This window comes from Danio rerio, chromosome 5 (genome assembly GCF_049306965.1).
Source record: "Danio rerio strain Tuebingen ecotype United States chromosome 5, GRCz12tu, whole genome shotgun sequence".
In the NCBI taxonomy this organism is placed as follows: Eukaryota; Metazoa; Chordata; class Actinopteri; order Cypriniformes; family Danionidae; genus Danio; species Danio rerio.
This window is the reverse complement of record NC_133180.1, coordinates 31417749-31444724: the sequence shown is the minus strand read 5'-3', so window position 1 is coordinate 31444724 and position 26976 is coordinate 31417749. Positions and strand designations below refer to the sequence as shown.

The 26976-nt window shown below is 35.7% G+C and overlaps 2 protein-coding genes across 6 annotated transcripts in view; one reads left to right on the top strand and one right to left on the bottom strand.

Annotated features, from left to right (window-relative positions):
* The window catches only part of spns2 (SPNS lysolipid transporter 2, sphingosine-1-phosphate), a 117450-nt gene extending 97236 nt beyond the window's left edge, over positions 1-20214 (top strand). Inside the window, 5 exon segments of the mRNA NM_001083847.1 lie at positions 3626-3691; positions 4168-4266; positions 10311-10474; positions 17341-17377; positions 20203-20214. Coding sequence (NP_001077316.1) covers positions 3626-3691; positions 4168-4266; positions 10311-10474; positions 17341-17377; positions 20203-20214 — 378 coding nt within the window.
* ube2g1a (ubiquitin-conjugating enzyme E2G 1a (UBC7 homolog, yeast)) overlaps positions 1-26976 on the bottom strand; it is a 215238-nt gene that overhangs the window by 168536 nt on the left and 19726 nt on the right. For 4 of the 5 annotated variants that reach the window (XM_073949890.1, XM_073949892.1, XM_073949893.1 and 1 more), the window contains 2 exons: positions 8090-8274; positions 327-396 (listed from right to left, as the gene is read on the bottom strand). The gene's annotated coding sequence lies outside the window, so the exon portion shown is untranslated. Of the gene's footprint in view, positions 1-326; positions 397-8089; positions 8275-12864; positions 13040-26976 lie in introns of all 5 variants that reach the window. The other variant, XM_073949894.1, reaches the window with a different exon arrangement.

Sequence of the window (26976 nt, the reverse complement as noted above, 5' to 3'; positions counted from 1 at the left end):
CAACAAAAAAACAATTAGGTCGGAACAAAATGCTACATGTTCCCTGGAGGGCCAAACCAGAGTGGGAATCTTGCAAGTGTTTTTGATGAGAAGTCTGATGAGAAAGTATTTTTAGGGACTGTTTGTCTTTCTTATGGACAAAAGAGCCAAGTACACTGTGATAATGCCATCAGTCTGGTGTTATGTTTGAGAAACTTGCTCAATGTTTGTTACCTTATCTTTAGTGTGAAACTATTGTGGCTGGTTTTCAACTTAACCAACACATTTTTGCCTTTTGTAAAAAGAATTGCTGACTTTGAAAAGGTGTGTAAAGCAGAAGGTCTGACCTGTGGGTAGTCCTGGCTGCTTAGGTGTCCAGTTGGCATCTCGTGCACTAATACTGGGCTGGATTTTGATCTGCAAAATGAGACAAAAATAACAATAAGTACCTTAATTTACTGCTTTTAAAGTTTTGAGATTTACAAAAAAAGACTTTAATTTAGCATGTACAGTATGATCAATAGTGACAGTAGAGACATTCAGAATGTCAATACAAAGATTTATGCTCATTTAAGTCATTTATATTTATATACTCCTCGACAAATCCTGACAAATGTATCATGATTTGAAAAATCTAAATATCATTTCTACTATTAATACTTTTAATAATAATATTCTTTACAGTTAGTAAGTACATTTTTAAATATGTTAAGTAGTAAACAGAAATTGTTCACAATGTTACTGTTTTTACCAGCCTGTTATCACTAGGACACATAATTACTTTATGTTTTGTCAGTTAAGTGGCTCATTTGTAAGTTCAGTTGTACGAAAATGTATGATTTTAAAAAGTAGGTAGGCACCCAACACCGAGCTTAAACCCAACCTTCGTTGGGGATAAGGAAATCATACTATAACTGTATGAATGAGATCGTCTGAATTATTCAATAAATTAAAAAGTTTACACATTGCCATGCCGTGTTGTTTTTACTTTACCCTACTGATCCCCAAAAGTTGTTATATATCTTTTCATATTTAAGAATTTAGATATATTTAGTATTAATACATTTAAATTAAATTGCAAATTACATAAAACAAAAATGTGAGACTCAAACTAATAAATAACAGAGGAAGACAGGACAGTCACAGATACTGTATGTGTGTCTCACATGCAAAAACCATAAACTCGAGAGCTTGGAGAGTTTTTAATGAGGTTCTTCATAACTCCTAAACTGTCTGCATTGCATACAGGTATTGAAAGTTTGGGCTCTTGTTGGAGACAATGTGGAACCTCAATGGCTAACCATTTTCATGTTTTTGGGCTTGCCCAAAATACAGACCTTTTGGTATGAAATAGTGAATGATATAAAAAAAAAAACTGGAGAAGAATTGGACTACTCATTTATTACATTATACATTGGGAGAATACCAGAAATATTCCAACTATTGACAAAAAAAGTTATAAGTCGAAAATGGTTTTAATGAATAGGAATTGTAAAGGAAATGCACTGTATAGAGAGACTGACTTTTAACCTAAGATTTAATTTTAAAAAATGGTCAGAGTATGTCATTTGAAACAATATGTGATAATGTGCATCAAATTTATTATGACTGGATTTTGTTACCCATATGACAACAGCTTTGTTCTTTGTTTTAATTTCTATTTTATTCTCCTTCTGTCCTTTTTTACTTTTGTTAATAATTTTTTTCAAAGGTTAAAAAAAATATTAAATAGAAAATAAATCAATTAAGTTGGGAAAAATAATATTTTGCAAAGTCTGAAGCTGCGGTCACACTTGACTCTTTCCCCATAGACTTCAATTCATACGCACGCGAATGCGTCAGACCGGAAACACAGGGTCATGCATCAAATTTCGCAGGTTGCTGCAGTGCAAAGTTCAAGCTTGGTGATCGCATCACTAGACTGTGTGAGACCAATCGAGGATCAAAACATGACATCTCTGGACAGAAATTTAAAACTTGGAGCAATCACTTGCTTTTTAAAATGTCTAATAAGCGTGTTTTGCAGCGCTGCACGCCAGAATATTGCATGCTCAAACTCTTATGTGACCGCAGCTTTACTCTCAGCACAGCACAAATTGGTTTTTGAGAACTAATAGATTTTATAGATTATTAATTAAATTAGATTGAATTTATATATTGAACAGATTTTAATGTAAACGGTCTAATTTAGGGTATTTTCAGAAATGAATGACACATAATATTGACCACAGTGCCTTATTACCATATTTTGAAAAATACAGTGGCATTTTTGGTTTAAGAAATATACCCAGGCCAGTTCCCAACTAAAGACATAAGCTCCATTTCAATCACCTGCCAAACGGTTGCTGTAATTACATCCAAATGGAGCACACGAAAAACAAGGAATCCAAAACTTTAAGGAGGGAAAATATTTGGAGTGAGAAAATGTGATCGTGACAGATGTGCAGTGCGAGAATGTGACAGTGTGCTGGAGCTCTGTCAGGGTCTGTTCCAGCAGGGACAGCTGCTGTCTCGTCTGCATGATGCCTGATCACAATTCACACTCCTGAAGGGCTTTACAGTTTTAGCCCATCCGTCACGCCGTCTGAGCTGCAAGTCACTTTCAGGACAGAGTTTCAAACAAAAACGCACCCACTTTCATGCTTTCATTTCCTCATCTTCCATTCAGATATTCTGTAACATCAGCAAGTAAATGGAAGCTGATACTAAAACATCCACCTCATTTTTAAACACTGTGCTCATTCCTCTGTCAGCCCTGGTCAACATATCTCTCAAAACCCTGTCAGAACAACCACTTGAACGATCGAATTCCCCTGCACCCAAAGATCTCCAAACACACTGTCTCATCTGGTTTGACCCCAGCAGCTGCTGTCAGCGGCAGGACAGACCATCCACATTCTGTCAAGTCACTAAGATTAGTGGCCATATCGAATACTTGTGTCTCAATCGGCCATAAGCACCTTGAAAATCCAGACCAGACACTTCGGGATATCAGTTCATTTGTGTGGGAATGCCGAAGCCAGTTAGTCTGTTCTCGTGGGATTGTGTGAGCCTGTTAAAATAACTTGTTAAACGTAACACGTTTTTCAGCCGCCAGACATTAAGCTCCACTCTAGTTTAATTCCAACCACTTTGTCTCTTTTAAAGAGTTTTGGAGCAGGATACTGTTGTGTTGCCCTCAAGTCAACAATGACATATAATACAGCCACAGTATAATGACATGTTTTCATATCCCACAACATTCATTGGGGTTTGTTTGATTTAGTAGATGAGCTGGATTCATTTGGTCTTTGACCGACTGCAAACCCTACTCAAATACAAACCCTAAGGACACAAATTTGTATAATGACATGGGTATGACCTAGCATTACATTGTCGATGTGGTTTATGAGGACATGTCTTGTTTCTTTGCAATTTTAAAAAAGGCTAAAAATTATACATTTTATTTTGCATGCAAAATTTGCCACAGGTTTTCTCTGAGGGATGGGTTTAGTGGTAGGGTAAGGCCATATATTAATCATTTTACAGCATTTAATGCCACAAATCTCCTCATAAACCACCAAAACCAACATGTGTATGCATATATGTTGTATTAAACTACAGGTATTATTATTTTATGTCTATTTCCTCTTGTGTTTTTTCACAGATCTGCATTTTCATTGGAGAGACGCTGCTCTTTTTGAACTGGGCCATTACAGCGGACATTTTAATGGTTTGTATTGAAAGCCTGTATTTATCTGCTGGGTCGAGTGGAAACTTTTAAAGCCTTTAACTGTAACAAAAGTGGTCATCTTCTTGGGCTAGTTTCTTATTTTGAACGGTGGGATGCATGACTACGAGGTTTGGCATAGCCTGGGTGGGGCCCAAGACAAAATTGCTGCCTTCGATTATGCTTAATGGAAATGCCACTCACGGAAAATAAAACCAAATAGCATTTTCAGTTTGAATGTAATTTTGTGCTGAGAGAACAAGCGAGCAGTAAACAGAGAGTGCATGTAAGGCAGGGTGAATGATTTAGCAAGAAAAGATGTCAGCCGAGGTCTTGCTGCATACTTAAACCCTAGTCAGCCTCAGTCAGTGTAAAGCACTCTGACAGCGTCAGCTTAAGTAAGCACTCATACTGCATTTGTTTTCCAGTTAAGATTTCATCTGAAATTCTCATTGCTGTGTTCCTTTGTCTCTCTCCAGTATGTTGTCATACCCACTAGAAGAGCCACTGCTGTTGCCTTCCAGGGCTTCACCTCGCACTTACTAGGGGATGCTGGGAGTCCGTACCTCATTGGCCTGGTAAGAATGTCTTAAGTGCAAATTATAGGGTGATTTGTAGGTCTGTAAGGTTTGGTCAACTAATGGAAGTCAAAACAAAGTTCAAAGGGTTCATTTTGCACAAAGGAAACTAACAGCATTTCCAATAATACAAGAGGACTCTTTTAAATGAAAGGTTTCTTCTGACTTGACTCTTTACACTCTTAAAAATGGGTTCCAAATGTTTTTTTAGCAGTGATGCCAGAAAACCATGTTTGTTTCTCAAAGAACCCTTGTTTTCTTTTTGCAAACATCATTTTTCATCATCTAAAAACTAAAATTTCGGTTTAACTAAATAAAATTTATACAAAAATTTTAACACGTTATTTTGAAGTGTTTTTGTTACACATGTTTTGTGTATTTACTATAGTAATTACTATTTATTATACATAATTACACGCAAATAACCCTAAACCTAACCTGCATTCTAACCTTTACCGTTCAATAAGTACATTACTCAGCAGCTAAATGAATAATTACATAGTAACAAAGACACCTTATAATAAAGTGTGACCTAAACATTTTTCATTTTGAACAACCTTATGTTAAATGAAAGGTTTCCATAGGTGTTAAGGGTCTTTCATGGAATCATTCATTCATTTGGCTTAGTCTCTATATTTCAGAGGTCACCACAGCGGAATGATTCGCCAACTATTCCATCATATGTTTTACACAGTGCATGCCCTTCTAGCCTCAACCCAGTACTTGGAAACACCCATATACTCTCACATTCACACACACACACACACACACACACACACACACACTCATTCACTACGGCCAATTTAGTTCATTCAATTCTGACTCTGGATTGTGGGGGAAACCGGAGCACCCGGAGGAAACCCACACAAACACGGAGAGAACATGCAAACTCTGAACAGAAACGCCAACTGGCCCAGTTGGGACTTGAACCAGTGACCTTCACGCTGGGAGGTGGCAGTGCTAACCACCAAGCCTCCATGCCACCCTTTTTCATGGAATCATCAATGCAAATTAAGAACCTTTATGATCTATCGCTTCTAAAAGTCTCAGAGCTACACAAAACACATGTATTCTTGAGTTCACAATAGCATAATTACACAAAAGCCCTCTGTAGGTTTCCCGCTCCTCCAGATCTGCTTGTCTTTCCAGAAATACCTTTGCTCAGGAGACATGATTTAGTTTTTGTATTCAAGTCGCCAGCTCATTCAAGGCTGAATTCATCCGCAAGTGTTCCCTTCGGTCTCTTAAACACTTCTGTGCAACAATAAGCACCGCCGCCTTGTGCCGTGTGACATTGTGCTCTGTGATTTTGTACGCTGACCCTGGCTATGCTTTCCCTTTCCGATGTACACTCCTGTGCATGTTAAGAAAACAAAGGCAAACCGATCACAGTGCAGCATAAATTCATCATTCTTCTTAACTGCGGAAAAAGAACACTGTGGTTCCTAGACTTCCGACCCCTGTAGACATTCCTGGCATTCCGAACAGGAGTCACTGGAGTTGATCCAAGCTGAAGAGTAACCTCTGTGCGTGATTTTGACAGGTTCAGGGGTTCAGACCATTTGTTCACCTATTCTATTATCACATTCAGCCTCTTACAACAAAAGTGCTCTTGCAGAGTGTTTGCTCTTTATCTGTCTCACATATACACTTCGGTATTCAGCTTGAGTGTGCCATAAGTGAACAGCAGGAGGTAAGAAGTGTATCTAATCTGCCTGAATATTGTTTATACAATATTTTTACCTCTCCGTCATTTGGTATTTAACCCACCTGCCTAGCACAGTTAATGATTTAATGGTTTGACATTAAATCTGACCTATTCTGTTAGACTAAGATGCTTATGTTGTGAGTTATACTCTCTAAACCAAAGCTGACAGAAAGAATTTTTTTTATTACGTTATATTTCAAAATGTAATTTATTCATGTGGTGGCAAAGCTGAATTTTTTAGCTGAAAGCCTGCTGATGCTGAATAGTACTTAATATTTTTACTTTTTTCAAAAAAAAAATTTGACAAACAACTTCAACTTCAAAACAATTAAAATAAAAGTCTTCTACAACATATTAACTGTCTTTACATTGATTTTGAATCAATGCATCCTAGCTGAATAAATGTATAAATACCTTTTTTATTAAACCAATCTATATATTTATGTGTTTTACTTCACATTTTATGAAAGTCTTTGCAATTTAAATAAGTAAAATTTCTTCCATGAAACCATGCGCACTCAGGCTAATAATCAGGTCACCTAATCTCCTCCTGTATCATTAACTACATGGCGCAGGAGATTGGTTGCTGCCACCTTGGCAGCCAATGAGCTTGCTCCTTATCAGTTTAAAAGCGCCGCAGTGTTTTACGTTGTTAGGCTGCAGCATGTTTTCGGAGACCCTACTCCACCCCAGCTCCACCTGTGTTGGATCTGCTATGGGGGTTACATATATATTGTTTATGCAGCAGCAGCGTGTTATATTCTCAGATGGCATGTCTGTGTCGTGTGTACATACTGGCAGTAGCAGGTCTCAGTACTTGCTCTGCCATAATAATCAAAGCAGCAGCGTAGCAGATCTATACCGCCAAGACCAAATACATCAACATTGCGCGATAAATATTTTATTACCATCCTAAATCCTGAGAGTGTTCATGACAGAAATATCTATAGGAATACATGCAACAATCCTGCTGTTTCTAGTGGTTTGCTGTACAATTATATTAACACAAATGCTAAAAAGACATCTGGTTCAAAATGAAAAAAGCTGAATTTTCTCTAGAAATGTAAGCCCGTAGCCTGGGGTGTCCCGGTCAATTGAAAGACTCCCTCCTCAATGACACAGGTCCAGAATTTGTCCCATACATGAGGTCCTTTGTTCCATTTAACTGCTACACCATCATAAACTGTGAAAATAACCCATTGAAAAAGGCAGAGCGGAATCCTCTGTTGACCATCACATCAGTGTGACTTCAGCTAATCAGTTCTGTCTAATGCAAACTATAATTTTTCATGAATTCAACATTCAGCTGTGCAAGAAAACATAAAATCGGATGTAAATAAAGTCATATTTCACTAATGTTATGCTTTTAAATAGAGAAAACATTTTACAAGTAACTTTTATTCTAAATCTTTGACCTTATTCTTGAAACAAAAATGACAGATAAAAAGATGTGAAGCACCAAAAATTGAAATGAATTTCAATACTAATTTGGCTATTGTTGTTATCCATGAATTTTCAATCAAACGTACATTTTACAAGAGAGGCTAGACAAACCATGAAGCTCTTTATAATTGTTATATTGTTATATTGTTATTTTTTATTATTCAAATGCCCATATTCTGACTGAGGAAAGTTGAATGTGCTGGTCAGTTTGTTATTTGCCTAATACATGACAATAGGCTACAGTTTTTAAACTAAAACTTTAACAGATTAGGTGATGACCATTCCACTAGCTAATCCAGCTAAAATAGTGCTTAAAATGTCATTGAATGCAGCATTTAAATCTCTTAAGGCGAAAAACTGCAAAAAGGTCCACTTTTCGAGAAAAAAAGAACCACCCTTACACCAGGCAGGCTACAGGCCTAAAATACAAGAATTTCACTTGACAAAAAATGTCAGGAATGGCCCTTTCTCAAAGAGCAGAGGTCAAGTTCACTCGAGTCTCAGTGTTAGCAACCCATCACATTCCATCTGCTCAAAACACCCTACCTGTGGACAGACAGCTGGGCAGTGTGGTTTTCACCACTGCCATATGTTGCGTTTTGTGATATTTCATATGCGGTTAGTTCACATGACTCAGTCGCTGTCTGGGAATGCAATAATCTTCTCATTTACCTCTAAGATAGTGACTGCATACACCTTCAGAGGAAGTGTGTGGGCAATCTGGCTTGTCAAATCCAGGAATGCTGGGACAAGTCATGCATCAACAGTTACTTGATAATTTCACTCCGGAGGTCTGACAGGCTGGTGTGATGATGGCTTTGACGTACTTCAGTCGCACAAAAAAATATCCGCCAGCTCTGAAAAATAAAAACAACAACAGCTTTTTAGAGGAAACCACAGAAATTTTGACACAGGATAGTGACAATATTGCTTTTCCAGACATTACACATCGTCGTTCCATGAGCGGTGACATTTTAATAGCTGAAGACTGAGTTTATGAACATGTGGCAGGCAGACAACACTTTCTTCTAAAAAAAAGTAAAACAATGTGTGCACTAGACCTGTGAATGAATAACATATCCTAAATGCCTGGTAATGCTCCATTACACTCTTAACTGATGTGAAAACATTTATAGTACCTGAGCAGATCCACACCCTTAGGCGTAGTGGGTGGTGTAATTATCTATAAAAATAGGCTATCAGACGCAATCTACCATCGTTTTTTTGTGAAAAATCCCATTAGGCACGCACTAGAAATGTTCAGCCTCAGCCCTATTTTTATCTGTGGAAATAGTTCAACATTACTGTTTAAGATCATAAAGAGTGAGATATACACCCTTTAATACAGGTGTGTGGTCTGTATGAGAATACACCTACACATTTGGTTTCCATGATTTGTGAGGACTTTCCATAGACATCATGATTTTTATATTGTACCAACAGTAGCTTTTCAGCGTTTTAACATTTTTAAAGGATTTTTGGGTAGAAAATCAAGTCAGAAAACATTTTGTATAATTAATTATACGAGTTAAAAAATTAGGTCGCCCTAATGTAATGAATGCCAGGATGACACACAACGCATTATGTTTAGCTATCAAAATGGTGATATTCCACTTACTTCTTTGTATAAATAGCTAGCTATAAATACTATAACCTTCAAATTTATCTCACTTCTGGGCACAATTTTGTAGGTAGACACACTTAAACACCCACAGACCACACTGTCAGCACCGACTCAAGCACTTTTTAGTGTCAGCATTCCAAACCGACCCATGGGACATGCATGCTAGTGCTGATGCTAACGGATTAGCCATACTAAGTGAGTCAGATAGACTCAAAGTACATTATTAGTGCTGTTAAACATTATTTGAATTCTGCTGTCAGTGTCTTTACTTCAAAATATGCATTATTTTGTAATAATATAATACATAAAATAGCTATAACAGAAGAGTTTAGCATCTTAGCACTTGAAGCATTTGTTGTTTTCTGTTTAGAGGTCTGCTAAGGCATTGCAAACTTTGCCCTTAAAGTTATATATTAAGTTTTGTTACCTTTGCTATTAAAGCATCCCAGACATGTCCTTACATTTTGATATTGTATACATAAAGACTTCATAGGACACACTTTCCTATTTATATAGGTGTGTGTGTGTGTGTGTGTGTGTGTGTGTGTGTGTGTGTGTGTGTGTGTGTGTGTGTGTGTGTGTGTGTGTGTGTGTGTGTGAGACAAATCCCACTGGAAAAATGTCACTCCCTTAAAATGTAAAGACAAACACAATAACTAAACTATACGACTGGCTTTCTTTATCGTGGTGGTCCTTTATCAAATAGATCTCATAAAATTGGTATTTCCTAAACACTGACATTTTTAGCAGATGTATTTCAAAAATAATCTTCCAGGAAAATGAATAAATGTACTGCTGATTCAACCTGCTCTATATTTTTGTGCTATTTTTGCTCAAGCAAAGTCTCCCTAATATGGAAGTCTTCATTACTAATATTGTATCGGAAACATGTCATGAGCTCTTTAACAACAAAAACCAGTCCTTGACTATTGACCGAGCGAATCCTGAGGGAAAAAACAGCATATAATTGAATCAGATAATGTTAAATTGAAACATATGCAAACTGAAAGACTTCTTAAGTGAATCAATAGTTTAATTAATGTTTATTGTCTTCCCATAGATTTATTGACTTACTATTTAACAGGCACCAGTAACTTAAGACAATATTAACACACCAGAATGAACCAGTAACTGATTGACGCAGCTCAGCCCTGGAGGACAATATTAGGAAGTTAATTATTATATTAACATTGCTGATGAGTCTTGGCAGACTTTTCTTTTGTTTGCTAATGAGTTCTCCTTTGTTTGTGTATCTGTGCGTTCCTGCAGATATCAGACTCGCTGCAGGAGAGCTACGCTACGTCAGAGATATGGCAGTTCCTGAGTTTGGGATATGCCCTCATGCTCTGCCCCTTTGTCATCGTTCTGGGGGGGATGTTCTTCCTGGCCACCGCCCTGTTCTTCCTTGATGATCGTGACAAAGCCGCCAAACAGTAAGTGCCTCTGCATTTACTCAGAATCTTCATACATTGAAAATAGTTATTCGTTGAGTTTACTACATTTTTGTAAGGTAAGTGGTAGCAAACTATTTATTTGGGCTAAATTTAAACAAACAAATTAGGCTGAATATTACTCAATTTAACTTGTATGTTTAAATTCAGCCCAAACAAATTGCAACCACTTACCAAACTTTCATAAATCCAATGAATCATTTTTTCAGTGTATACCAGTTTCAAGTCAATCTTCAAAGTCATTGTGAAAACAACTGAAATTGAGGTGCTTCTTCTGTTTGAAGGGTTTTTCCAATTCACATTCCTAAACAAAACAGGGTTTTCATTTGCTATTTACTTTACTGACAATGATAATCTAGGTGATTTTGATAGCCTTGGGCATTTTTTATGAATTCCCTCAAGTGGATAGTTAATCCAACAGGGTCAACTAGCAGGAGAGCTGAACAGAAATGTAGATATACTCTCAAACAAACACTGGAGAAGTGACATTTTATGATGAATTTATGAGCTTTAGTAGATCAAGAACTGAAATCATGAACCATTATGAACAGTGCTGTGTCACTTTATTAATTGCTAACTACATTATTAAAATTGTGTTTAAATCCATTTTCGAATTACTTTGTCAGAAAAGTAATTTGATTACACATTATGTGTAAATCTCAACGCACAGACAGTAGAAACTCTTTTAATCCTTTAAATTTGAGTTAAAACAGGGCCTTAAGCTTTATTGAAAAATGAAATACTTAAGAAAAGAAGTATAAAACATGAAACATTGCAAAGTAATGACACCATATTTTACATAAGCCATATATTTTTTAAATTCCTTTAACTTTATTTTTAGTTGAATAAAATATAATTATTGTTCAAAATAGATATTTTATAACAAAATAAAACAATCTGTGTCTCTAAAAAAAGATTTGTTTGGTTTCTCTAAATCTGCATTGTGGAATTGATGTACAGTGTGGGGGTGACACAGTGGCTCAGTGGTTAGCACTGTCGCCTTACAGCAAGAAGGTTATTGGTCTGAGTCCTGGCTGGGCCAGTTGGCATTTCTGTGTGAAGTTTGCGTGTTCTCCTCATGTGACCGGGTGCTCTAGTTTCCTCCACAGCCCAAAAACATATGCTATAGGTAAATTGATGAAACTAAATTGGCTGTAGTGTGAATAAGAGAGTGTATGGGTGTTTCCCAGTACTAGTTTGCAGCTGGAAGGGCATCTGCTGCATAAAACATATGGCGGAATAGATGCCTGTTCATTCTGCTGTGGTGACCTCTGATAAATGAGAGACTAAACCGACGGAAAATGAATGAATGAATGAATGTACAATGTTTAAAGCAAGTACATTATAACAGTGGTCCCCAACCTTTTATCACCGCAGATTGTCAAATTGTTAAAGATTGACAATTTTACCGTGGACCAGGGAAGGCTGATTTGTTGGTTGCTAGGTGACCATCAACTGTTTTTTGAGGATGACAAAACATTGTTACTCTGATACAAGTTTTATTTATGGAGAAAATTACACAGCACTGCAGTGTTTGGGTGTTCTGTGTTTGTGTGAGATAATTAGCCTACCGAAATGTGTAAAGTATGGTGCCACGCACCTCCATTGGAAATAACGAACTTGCACAAACTCTAGAAAAGTGATATGCGAACAGCCCGTAAAGGGTCATTTGCTATCACCAGCAGTTTCACCTGATTTGTTGACAAATGGGTTTCGGATCTATTTCTTGGCAGTTTGCGGGTCCTTCACTGGGCCTTTTTCACTTGGCAAAGAAACTTTCCAAAGAAGTCTGTTTCTTACAAATTTTCCAGCTTGTGGGTTAAATTTTGGTGCTTAAGTGACTGAGATGTAAGTGACATTACAATCATTTTTCTAAATAAAAGACCCTTCAGACTTAAATAAGATATAAATCAAAAATAATTAATGAATTTCTTGTGTGGTTGATCCACGGACTGGTACCGGTCTGCGGCCCGGTGGTTGAGAACCACTACATTATAAGATTACCTTAAAACGAAAAATAATTCCTTACTTTAGATCATCATTGAAGAAGCTTTGTAATCACAGCATCTTGTTACTTAGTAACTGTTAAACCCAACACTGCTTATGAATATACAACGTTTAAAAAAATACTTTTTCCAGTAACACACCAAATAAACCCAAACGCCATCTTCTGTTTTTCCATCCAGATGTCATTTCATTTTGACATGCCATACATAAGCCCTTATCAGATTCCTTCTCCTTTACACGTGTATATTTACACACAGACATTTTAAACAGACCTATATCAAAAACATATGCTTGTTTGGTTATGGGAAAAATCCCATACCCTTAAAAGGTAAAGACAAACACACTTCCCGATCATTGCGACTCACTTTCTTTATTTGTGGCAGTCTTTTATCAAGTGGATTTCCTGTGTGTGTTGCCACTCAAAAATGACTTCCTTCCTCTCTGCTTGGGGACATTTTTAGGCAGGGTGGTTTGCTGGATTACTGGGGAAGATCTTCCCACGATAGGTCTTAGAGACAGCTTCTCCCTTTGTCTCGCCATCTATTACAAGAGGCAGAATAATCCTTGAAGTCATTTCTCACAAGGAGCTACTCAGCAGGACTATTTAATGTTCCTTTTCTCGGTATATATCATCACTACAAATAGTGCACTTAAAATGGCAGGTCTTGAATGAATCAATATTAACGATGGCTACATCTCAACCAAAAAAATATACAGTGGCTATGTTTCAAAGTGTAGTGGCAAACAGAATAATATAACCTGCTATTTTAAGAGCTCTATTTTCAACAGTTTCCGCCTCCATTATTGGTTAAGCAAACAGTATCGACACCCAAAACTCATATCATTGGTTGAGACAAAGTTGCTATGGTTGGATACTTAAACAAATAGAGTGATGTTTATAAAGAACCACCGTGCTGCTTATGAATTACTTCCTTAGTTGTTTCTGCGAACTAAAATAAGGAAAGGTATTTTAACATCTAAAAAAGAGGAAAAACAACGACAAGCTTTGGTAACATTTGAAAATAGTGCTCCGTTAGTTAATATATTTACTAACAATAAGTATGAATAACTTAGTAAATCATTTATTAATCATAGCTTAGCATTTACTATTGCACTATTAAAATTCAAAGTTGTACTTGTTAACATCAGTTAATGCAGTGGTTCCCAAAGTGCGGGTCGAGGCATAATGAGGGGGGGTCATTTGGTTTTTTCTAAAAATCTAATTCATTTTATGAAACTATTAGAATGAGCACACTTTGTCCATATGCTACAGAAGTACAAAATATTTATAGAACAACACATTTTTTCCCATTAGACTGTGACCCCTGGGGTCTCATTTTGTTAGAATAAGTACACAGCAATAGGGTCAGATGCAGCAAATTGATTTCATGGCAACAGGGTAAACCTTTACGGCACTCGCATACAGTAAAATTAAATACAGGGTACGGCTGAACATGGAGGATGGTCTCCTAGTGGCCTTCTCCAAAATCAAACAAAGAACCCCTGAGTTAATGCACTGAGAGTTAGTTGAACTAACATGAACTTATGTTATTTCACTTAAATAACATTAACTAGTAAATAACAATAACAATACATTGACGTTAACAAACATGAATAAATGCAGTAATAAATGTATCATGTTAGTAACTTACATTAACTAATGGACCATTTTTCAAAGTATTACCAAAACTTAAATTTACAACTACTTTAAAATATTAAAATGTAGAATATACCATACAAATTCACTTTTAAATTAAGAATAAATGACAGATTTCATTTTAAAAATTAGAATGATTGGAAAATAATGAAAATGTCACCTTTACTATTAAAAGAAAAATCATTATATTATGATTAAAATTCAGGTTAACACTTTAAAAAGTTTTAAAAGAAACATTTATTTCAAACAAAAGCTGATGTAGTTATTTGGAATTTACAAACATGACAAAAAACATTATTAATTTATTTTGTCATTATGTATGATGACAAAAATCATTTTCACCCAAATACAACAGTTAGTTAAATTTTTTTACTCCACTAATTAAGTTATGCCAAATTCAATCTGCATGATTTTAGCCTCGATTTTGACTCACCAACAGTTTTTGAGAACTCGCCGACAAATGCCTGAAATCACAGGTAAATCAGTGCTCATTCATGTGACAATCACACAATATTAACTATCAAGGACGCAATCTGAGAGAAGCACTGATGAGTCGCCGACACCCGTGAGATATTTGATGTGCTAAATTCAAATCATGCCGTGTGAAATGTGTTCAGATTGAAAATAACATCGGCGATTACCTACAGCCAATGAGAGCAGCATCCAGTAGTATGGGTATTGGCAGGCCAGTGGGAGGTTGGGGGAGAAGTTAGAAGTGCTCATTTTCAGTTTATTTGGACCCAAGAAATTGAAGAAAAACTAGCGGAAATTTGGAAGGAGAGAAATTGCTAATTCTATTCAAAAGCTAGGTGAGCAAGAGGTACATTTTCTGCCCCACTAAAGCCTTCTTTAATGTAGTTAATAATGAAAGATATATTATGTGACTGTGCATTGTTTCCATGTCACTTCTCGTGTGTGTTTGGTTGTGGGACGTAGCTTGGACAAAGTTGTCTGCAATTCTTCCTGTTGTAAATTAATTCAGTGTGAAACCCCCTGTCGTCGATCCATCCTACAGTGTAAACACAGAACCGACGGAACGCTACCCCAGATAGGCATGCAGTGTGAAAACATCCATTTGACGACTACTTTGAAAATCATGCAGTCAAAACTCAGCATTAAACTAAATTAAAAAAATGTTTAAATAAAATTTTAAATAAATGTAATTAACAAAAAAAAACTATAAATTTAAAGTAAATGAAAAAGTAAAGGTGTTTCCTTAGAGACATTTAAAGCACTTGACTCCCACTATTGGTTGCAGATTATGAGTGTTCCCATACTGCTGGCCTTATATAGCCACTGAATTACAGCTGCCATGTAATGATCTGCTATATTATGCTTGCCAATTGCTAAAATGATGTTTGTGGATGCACCATAAACTAGAATCTTACATCGAGTTGTGATGAGCCTGTGCATTTATACATCAAACATTCATAACCAACAGTCTTACATAACCCTCCTTCTCACATTTTTTTTCATAAGCATTACAACAAGGTTCAAGCCAGTCTAAAAATAGCAGATTTATTCTAACTGTGCTGTTTCGGGCTCTTTATTCACAAATATCTTGATGCTTGAATGTAGCTTCCCCTTTTGTCTTCCTCTATTTATACACACAACATGCAAAATGAAAGGCGTTCACTGGAGCGAAGGAATATATATTGAGCTTGAAGAGTACTTTATTTCTAGGTTGTTAGCTGTTTTGAGCCTAGAGGGAGCCATTTATAGCGCAAGGGAAAACATTGTTCACCCAGGCAGTCACGCAAAAATACACACACATGCAAACGCATTTGTCTCATATTCTTTGCTGCCTGGCATCAGTTGGCATGAACTCCTTAGGGACGGATTGTAGATATAAGCATCTCTGAACTGTGTGTTAAAGCACTAGCAAAAAGCGAGGAACACAAGCACAGTGCCATTCAGATTTCCAATTGCGAATGAAATTACAGGAAAGCCAGACAAGGCCAAAAACGTAAAGAAGAAGTGAAAATGCTGACAATAAAAACTACTGCTAGACACTAACTGTTAGTGTTTGTCGCATCAAGAATCTGGATGCTCACCAACTTCAGTAATACTGAATCAAACCACTGTTGTACCTCATTTTACTCTGTGTTTACAAAATATGAATTCATTTAGATTAGAATATTTATTTTATATTAAGTTAATAGTTTTTCTTTCTACCCACTCCCCCCTCCCAAAAATCAAATATTGATGTTCCCATTCAGACATTCTGTTGATGATTATGAGTAGCTTTGCAACTACATGTCAACGAGCTGTTATTAGAATATAAATTGTTATGAAGTTGTTTATGAACTACATATCCCATCATGCACCTCACACACACCTGTTCTAGTTCACCGATGATTACACACACACACAGCTGGGAGCTGATCAAAGATTGATTACACAGACTATATACTAATGTTATACATGCAACGTATATTTCAAAATATTGGAAAAATAACTGGTTCACATACACTCAAAAAATGACTTTTGCTGAACGTTTTAAACTACTATTTTAAAATGAGTTGAAAATGCAATTCTTAAGTGTTTTTGCAACAACTGAATTGTTTTATGTTCAATAAAAAATTTTGTAAAAAAAAAAAAAAAAAAAAAGGATTAGGTTAACTTAATTTGTGTTGGAACAACATGAAGGAACTGTGTGGAACCCAGCATTTTTTTACAATGTATATTTTTTATTTCAATCATTGGAATTATAAATATGTGCATATATATTAAAATATATTAGCTATAGTATTATATGTACTTTCATTTTTGGACACATATATGCATAATTATGTCTACAAGTACATATTCCAATGTAATTCCAAAAACAATATGTAAACATCCGTTTTTGCAATATTTAGAAAAAATTTTTTGCATATAAGACATATTTTAAATACACAAAATTCAAATATGAACTTGTACACCATAAATGTATTTTTCATATATTTCCCTACATTAGATTTCTATATGGGTTGAAGAGCATCAAAATAAAATGTGAACAGACATTAAGCAGTCATATACTAAGCTATTATATTTAGTTGAAAAAGAATAGTAATTTCCAATAAACCCCAGTTTTAAAATGCCTTCTTCTTGCACATAAGTACCGTGTACAATTATGAAACGCACTGCACTCATATCTAAACTATTTTCTCCCTCATTATTTTTTCTCCTTTTATTTCTCTAGAGTAAACCAGCTTGCCCGGCCGCCGTCAACAGTTAAGGTAAGACCTCAAATTCCCGCAAACCTCACACAAAGACTTATTCCCCTTATACAACTGTTATCCTGTTGACCTTTTTAAAAGAGAGAATACAATAGTTCAGGCATATTTTCTATTCAAGGACTGCAGGGGAAAAAAACATACCACCTTTAAGACAAACCCAGAGCCACACACTTAACTTTTAGCCATTGTGTTTACTCAAAGTCCTTGAACATCAAGCTACTGGTTCACTTGGCCCTAGAGGCTTCACCTATTTATTTCAATACACATTTTTAGTAATGCTTTGGGTGATTAGGTTATTTTTTTATCAGTTAATAATCTCAATTCTGGCTTCTTTCAAGCCACTGTTCTTGGCTCCTTCCCCTCTTTCTCTTATCAGCCCTTTACACTCGCTGTTATGAGCATGTTTGTATAATTAGCATGACTTTGTATGCCCCAAAAGAAGCATCAAAAAGAGAAAGAAAACATCTACAACAAAGGGAAATGGGCTTCTCTTTTTGTCAGTTTTTTAGATGAAGGACAATGTGTGTAAAACAGTACACTTAAAATAACTAGTCCCCAACACTGTAAAAACAAGACTTGCTGCCTAAATTTTTATTATTATTTGAATCAAAATATTTTTAATCATCTCAACTTACATCAGTCAAACTGACTAAAAATATTAGGTTAAACTTTGTATAACTAAAAAAGTGAGTTTTTTTTACTGAGATTAACTGATTACCTTGTTAACAATTTCCTGTAGATTCTACAGTATCTTCAGATTCTACAGTAACTTACAAGCTGCAGTTTGCCAGTAACAGTGTAAATCAGTTCCAGCAAAAATACTGTATTTATATTTACATCACCAATTACCTTGCTGGGTATGTATATACAGTATTGTAAATTTTTACTGTAAAATATACAATATTTTACACAATGCAGTTTTAAAATACAGTAGCACACTGCATAATTATCCTACAGTAAAATTCAGTTCATATTACAGTTAAATACTTAAAATATTATATAAAATATCATTAACAGTCTGATACATAAAAACATTTATTTTCATTACTTTTGTCTAATAGTTTCTTTAGTATACTGGCTTAGGAAGGTGGCTTGTGACTGGTCATGTATTTTGGTTCTGAAGACAGGGTGTCCCAAGTTAGCTGTCCTACTCGTCTGCAGCCAACACTTTCTTATTAGCAAAACTACCACCCTTTATTAGGTTAACAGCCTGAACCGACTGCACTTCAGCAGCGAATCAATAAAATCTCTCTCCGGTTAGACGAAGTGTAAACCGTAGCCTTGAGGTTTGGTCTGTCAGAGGCACATAAATTAGCATAAATGAGCATGTGATGCCATGACATATTGCCTCAGTCACTTATATAAATGGGAAAAGTTCTCTAATCAATAGGGGTCAAAGCACAAAGTGGAGAGAAAACCCGCAGAGTTGCATAAGAGACAGGCGCCCACACATGCGCTATTAGGAAAGGAATTATGAGGAGGCTCTGTGATGTGACAGAGGGAGTGCAGGAATAATCACTATTGTGACATTATCCTTGATGAGGGCCAAAGATTTCAGACAGAAAGGGCCTGCAACCAAGCCAATGGGAAGATAGTAGATAGAGCGAATGAAAGATGAAAGAGAAAGCATTGGAGAAATAGACCTTGGATTATAAAGCAGATGGAGGACAAGTTAAATAGACTGGTGCTATATGAGTGGTAAATTGTATAGTAGCATAAAAACAACAACACTTAAGCTTGTCCTCATTTTAAGTAAACCTCTTATAATCGATGATGAATTATGTTTGCCCTAAAAAATGCGTAACCAAATCATTAAACCAGATGATGTCTAAAATACGGGAATAGAAATAGATGCATAATGCAGATTGACACACAATTTGGCAAATATTGTACCACAGACTGTCCTGTATGTCTGTGTGCATTAATAGTGCAATTTAGTTTAGTACGTTTATGCCTGCTGCCTCCATTATATGAGGTCATAAACACGTTAACTTCATCTCCAGAGCTACCCAGAAATCACTTCACCGGCAATTTATCATTTAATATGCCAAAATATAGTGTCACATCATTTACACACAGAAACCGAACCTCCTTCCATCAAAATTAAAGTCTGGTTTAGGTTGTGACAGAAAATTTATGGATTCTGATTGGCTGTCAAATGCTTTTTTTTAATCATTCACCAACAAAACAATGTGGAAGGTATTCCATTGTGTATCATGTGTCATTATTATATTCAATATTATATTATATATCAGTAGCTATTATTATTAATCTGAATAGAGCATTACTGAATTTATACTGTCTATCAGTGTGTTAACAATAAATAAAAAAAGATTTGTTGAGTAAAGAAGCTTCTAGACCAGATTATTTTTGGCATCACGATACACAAATCCCAAACAAGACCCTGAATGTCCTGTAAACGTCACTGATGTGATTATCTAAGCATAATAACCTAGTATTTAACATTTTTAGTAGCATGAGCCAGATATCATCTTACAGCACTGTTGTTTTCGTCATCCCCTCTCTCTCTCATATAAAACTGCACAAAATAACTGTCAAATCTGTGACAGACACATATTGTGATGTCAGCAGGGCAGCTGTGGGAAGCTTACAGAGCTGGGACGAAGCATGTGTGTATAAAGTGTGTGTGGTTTACCTCACCAGCAGCCCCAGACAGATGGCTCAGTGGGTATACCGAGTTATAATAATTAAAATGAAACATCCAGTAGGGAAGCTAGAGACTAGGATGTTATTGCTTCAATTTTTAATTTACCAACAACAAACCCTCACAGGCTGACCCTTCTTTGTTTTTTCCTTTCGTTCAGGTTACCAAATGAGAAGAGGCTTCTGCAATGGGACAAAAGTGGAATGAAAACGCGGGCAAGTGGAGGGAAATAAAATTAGAAGGAATCAAACTAGCAGCTATCTCATATACGCACACTCGCCATCATCGTCATTTCTGCTTTTTCGTTCCACGAAGGCTGTTCGGTATTTGAGCCGCACCTTGCTTGCCCCGGTAAGCCCGTCAGCCAATCAGCAGCTGGTGTGCAGCTATTAAGGATGTATATAAAGAGCCATGTGAGCTCAGATAGGTGCCATACTACTGAACGCAGCACGGACACTCACTACCGTCCTGTCACTCTGCCTGTCGATCTGCACCAAGTGCCATAGCATCACATTCCTAACGGGGACCAGTACCAATGATGCTCAGAAGCCAACAGGGGCTCGCCAACACACCAAAATCATTCAAGAACTGAAGGACTTGCATCACATCAGCGCCCCAACAAAAATAAGCAACACGGTGAGCCCTGCCTTAAAGAAATCCGGCAGAAGCACGGGTCTGGTCCCCGGTCACTTTTCTTTCATAAAGATCCTCTCTGTTTTCCTATTAAGAAATGTATTTTCCGTTCTTTTCTTTCTTAGCACTTAGCACATTTTTAATGCAGTGGCAGTGACATCATGCAACCTCGCATGACACCTGAGACTGTTGAAACCGCTCATCTTTTCTCCTCTGTGTGTTTTTACTATGGAAACTGGAGGGACTTCATAAACTAGAGCTGAAAGGGACACTGGATTGTAAATATTATCTTTTTATAATGAAGGATCAACATGTAAATGCTTTCATACTGAAACAGGCTGCCAGGATATATCGCATAGTACGTCCTGAAAGGAGAGCAGAAGTACTCCAAAAAAGAAATTGTTAACAGGTGAACAAAGCCAAGGTTATCAATACACTTATCTAGTGTTTTTCGGCGAGGAATTCTTTCTGCAGTGCTGGGTTTCCCACTCAGCCAGGCAAACCTTCATTTTAACTGCGGATAAGATTCGCAAGCTCAGTCTGGAAGAATGAAAGTCTTTGTATGTTGGCTTACCTTGCTTATTTGGTTTTACATATCCCTTTACTGGAAAAGAAGAGAGGGAAAGGATGATAGCGTACCGTGGCCAAGTTAATTAGCTACACTGCAATCCATCCGTTTTCAAAAAAGGGAGAACTCAGAGGTTAAGCTATGTCTGGATTGCTTTTTTGTGGATTCTGTGAATTTTTTGTGAACTTTTTTTGATAAACAGAGGACAGATATTTGAATACTATATATTGCGTTCGCTAAGAAAAGCACTTTGCTTTTCACCGAGGAGTCTTGAATATGAAGAGATACAATTGGTGGGTAAAATTGCAGAAAATATTGAGTTTGCGCTATTATTGGCCTGTGCAGATTTATGTTAGGATATAGTTTGTAATATATGCAATTTAAAAGAAGATGCGTCATTAATGGACATGACAGCTTTGACAGTGGCAATAATTTGTATATTCTCATATTTAGCAAGATTTTCTCAGCACACACACACACACACACCACTGTCACTTTTCAGCAACCTGTTGTTACCAAATCTGTCTAAAGCCGTTCAAGTGTAAATCTGTTCTCAGAGAGAAGCCGATGCTTTTTCCCACCTTGAAAAAAGCACCTTGCCTATAGATTTAAAGTGGAAAAAAAGCTAATCCGTGTTTTGAAGGTCTGACTTGACACGTCATGTGAAATTACCGTCCCTATTTTCCAGTCATATCCTCTTAGCTTTCTTCGTGCCAGGTAAAAAGCCTTTGAATGTGATTCTGTCCAATCCAATGCGTTTACACATGCAAATTGATCTTAATGAAGCTTTTGTATTATTATTATTCTTTTACAGATGTCTCTTTTTCTTTCTTTTTACAAATATGAGTTTTATATATAAACACTATAAAGATAAACTATATTATGCAGCAATTTTAATATAATGTAAACTGCTTTGATGCAATGTATTTATTATGTTTTTGTTTATTTGCTACCCTTGCTGATAAGACGGGAAAATAATGTCATAGTTATTATGTACAGTTCTGTTTTTTGTGTTTGAAAATGCCTCCTTATCACCATTTGAAGAGTCTCTCAGTTGTTCATCTCAGAAAGCTGTTTTCACAGGAGCCAATTATGTTACTGCTTTACGCACACACACACAAATGCACACACAGCATGATTTACATACACGTGTTGCGTACCGACATGTTTGTTAGACCAATGAACTGATACTTTAACCTGATTTATTTTGCACAAGCAACTGGGTGTGTGAATGATGTGCTGATCAGGGGGTTTTCTCTTACTGTCTATCCAATAGTTCTACACTGGCATTTTGTAAGTGCTAGCTTTGAGGGATTATTACCCGTTCACTGCCTGGCTACTAGCTTTTCAAAGTTATTTTACATGCTGTCAATGATTAAATGAATATTGTTTATTTGTCTGCTGAAAGGCAACGCTCGCGGTGATCCAGATCGGATGAATGCTTGGCTCAGTATTTGTGAGGCCAAGTTTCTTTTATCAACAAAACCCGATGCTGTTTTATGAAACCGTTTTTATTGCTGAACCGTGAGCGTTGAGTTTTTCAGATTGCACATTTTCTTGTCATACAAGAATTCTGTAAAAATGAACCTATTTCTGATGTTAAGCAGAAATTAAAAGGTGATTTTATTTTTTAGAGCAAGTTGTGATTATAAAGAAGAAAAGTATCTAGGACGTTTACTGTGATGCCCCCACAGGGATATAACCCTATATGTAACTGATCAAAATAAACTTATTTAATCAAAGCTGGGAAATATGTTGTCTTTATTTAACCTGAGGTTCAACACAAGATGAATAATGTATTGTAAAAAAAAAAAAAAAAAAAAAAAAAAATATATATATATATATATATATATATATATATATATATATATATATATATATATATATATATATATACATACATACATACATACATGCATACATGCATACATGCATACATACATACATACATACAATTTATTATTATTTTGCCTTTTGTATCATTACATAAAAATAAAAAAAAAATCATAATTTGAATTTATTGACCTTATTTTTTGTTAATGAGCAGGCGCAGCCTGAATATCATTTGGTCGAGACATCTGGTCTGATACACTTCGAATAATTTTTAGACATTAAAATCAGCAAATGATGTTGCAAATTGATATTTTCTTATTATATTATTCTGCTTTGTTTATATAGTCCTGAACACACTTGTTTGTAGAGCAAATTTGACAGTTTGACAGTTTTCTGCCGTTTACTATATCATTCCTCCTAAAAGCAACTGAATCTAATTCTAAATTTCTAGTTCTAAATCTGGTTCTAAAGTTCTAAAGTTCTCAAATCAATCGCATGAATGAGCGCACATCTGTATTTTAGAATATCCCTCTACTGCACTCTTTATGACAGATCTGTAAAAAAAATATTTTACTGTTTTTCTTTTCTTAGAATGGCTAAACTTGAAGTGTTGTAAAACAAAATTGTCGAAAATGTATTTTTTAAGGTACTTGATGATATGTTGCCATATGGCAACAACATCCAACAGTGGATCCAATTTATTTAAATTTATATAAATTTATAACTTTCCTTATAATTAATATTTTGTAAATGATTAAATTTGTGTTGCAGTATTACAATCCTAAACACAGAACTTATAAATGACATCTTCTACATACTTTCCAACAACTCATATTTCAACAACTTTCATTTATTTTATTCTGTTTGCTGAATATTACTGAAAACAAACCTAATATTGTATTATCATGTATACAACATACAGTAGGTATAAACATTTCCTCCAGTAAGAATTATAACAAATAAATAACAGGTCTAATATATCCATATGCAACAGAATAACTTAGCTATTAGCTAACAATATTTATATATTATACTATATACTATGCTACACCTGTCCTACATGCCTCTGAGTCTCCATTACTGCTCTTATTAGATGTCCAATCTGCATCATTCTCATGGTCACTAAAACTCATCTCATCCTCATTTTCATCTGCAGGATGAGCCATTTCTGTTCTTTTCTTCTTTTACTTATCATAGAACATGGTAGTCCTCCCTAATACACTGTTCCCTGTATTTATATCTTATCAAAAGTATTGCTATTAAAATGAGATTTTATCCATAACGCAAATGCTGTTTACATATGACTAATCAAAATGATATAATTAGCATTCATGTTGTTATTGTTACAACTTAAAAAATCACAACTGACCTTGCTAGCTATAGCTAACTCATTGCAATATTGCACATTCCACTATTGCACAGTGCTGCCATTTGGCAACACAAAAATTTGATCGATTTACAAGAAACTAATTTGATAAAAACTTTTTTGAGTTGTGAATATGTCATCATAACTTGCTGGAGGTAATGTTTCAGATTTAATTTTGGATCGACATGAGTTGATCCTTTGTTTTAATTGACGTTTACATTTGCATTCAGCAACTACTCACAATAAATGCTAGTCTGTCAGAAATTGTGCCACAGAAAAACACCGCATGTCATGTGACTTAACCAAAGCACACCATTGGTTACACTAAGGTCTTCTCTTTCCGACAAAAATTTTTGAATGTTGGTCCTTAACAGTGGCAGGAAAATAAACATAAATATCATGTTGCCATATGGCAACACCATGCGGTAGAGAGATAAGGTCAATATCTATATAGGTCAGTGATGTCCCATTTTTGTGCCTACATTAAATTAAATGTACAGAAGTGATTTCCTATTCACTAAAGGCATAGTAAATGCATGTAAAAAAAATTTTATATTTAAAAAATATGATTGTGGAGGGAAAATCTAAAAATGAGGGAAATCGTGAAATATATAATAAAATAATAATTCAATTATTTTTAGTTAAAAAAAACAGAATCAAACATTTAAACGCAACAGAATGATTGATCAAGAGTTAATACTAAATTCTGTTTTTGTATCTGCTATTTATTTTTTTCAATCATTTAAATTTTGGAATTTTATTGGATGACTTTTGTAAATAAAAAAAGCATATGCTCAGTCATTTTGATTAGAAAAAAAATATAAGGTGCAGGGAAAAGTACTCAATACAATAAATAAATGTTTATTTATTTTTTTATGTATTTTACCTTGCCCATATATATTTTTAAATAATTTTTATAACTATATTTATATTTATTTAATGTATATTATTTCATCACACCTTCCTATAGCTGCAATCATAGAGCATGGCAAAAGCATGATTCTCAGGAAAATCAAGAACTGATCAAAAATACTGTATACATTCTATGCAATTTAGGTTGCTTTTATTGTTTTTGTTTTATATATTCACTGGTTGGCCAAATGTAAAAGTAACATATTCATTGTTGTCTTTTGATTAAAATAATGGAGCCTTGTGAGCAACATGGGAGATATCTTTCAAAACATAATCTCACCATTACTGACTCAAAACCTGTCCTTCAACAGATTGTAAGCAGGACACCCAATCCCAGATATGTGCTTCTACAGCACATGAATAAGCTCTAATGTCCCGGAGCCCCATTAGCACATACCTGAGGGGACAGAAAGGAGACTTTCACTCCTACAGAGCAGGAAACCCCTCTCTCTTCCTCTTTCTCAGAGTCACGCAGAGGGAGGGTGGGGGTTCAGCAAAAGGTTTTATTTTCATCGGGTATCAGTATAAGAGTCAGACCCGGATCTGGGGGACTGGATGAAGTCCAGCATTGTTTAGAGAGGCACACACTGCACCTCTGTTGCCCGGCAACGCTTTCTGTGACTCCGGAGAAGAAGAATGTAGATGGAGAAGGTCAGCAGCGTGTTGACAAGACAAGAAACACTGTTGCTGAAAATATGAGAAAATATGCCAAGCAACAGTTGCCACATTCATACATTTTACAGATGGGGAAAAAAGCGATATTTGCTCACCACATGACTTGAAAAGCCTATGATAGCAAATCGAGAAAATTCACAAATATCTGCTACCGTAGCCACAGCTGAGTATAAAATTACCTAATTTCCTAAAAACTAACTAGCTTACATCTTACAAAGAACAAAAGCATCATTACAATAGGTTTTAGCGATATGGCCAAAAATCCTATGTCGATACTGAGATATACTTCTACATTTTATATTTGGATTTAAAAAAAAAAAACCTTTTTTTTGCATACTGACCTATGTTGGCCAATGAAACATTGTTAATATTGAAGGATATGAAAACAAATGTGATGTATGCAACCAATAAAAGCTCATAGACCAACATAGACCAACATAAGCTCATTCTGAAAACGTAGCTCTATATATGTGTCTGGAGATCATGAATTATGTAGCCAAAAGTATGTATGGCTGCATTTCTTCTTTAAAACGAACGCTACGGGGCGGTATGGCACCTTTCTTTTCCACGCTTACCAGCTGACTGCTTACCTCCAGATGTACAGCTTTCTGGCTGCAACTAGTTTGTCAAGTTAGATTGCCATGTACATTGGTGCACTTGAGATGCAGAGAGGTGATGACAACAACAACGGAGTTTAAGTCCGGTAAAGAATCATTACAGAAAAAAGGTAAGCCAAAAAAGTTAAATAAACAGGGTGAGAATGTGGTAAACCTGGTAAAACTCAGACGAGGGCTTTTTTTTTTCTAAATTGCTTTTTAAAATTGCTGGTTGGGTGCAGGGAAGTGGGTGGGTCAATCTGTGCTTTTTAAGATACTATTGGTTGGGTTTAGGGAAGGGGAAGGGTGGGTCAGTCAATTGGTCAGTCAGTCAGTCAGTCAGTCAGTCAG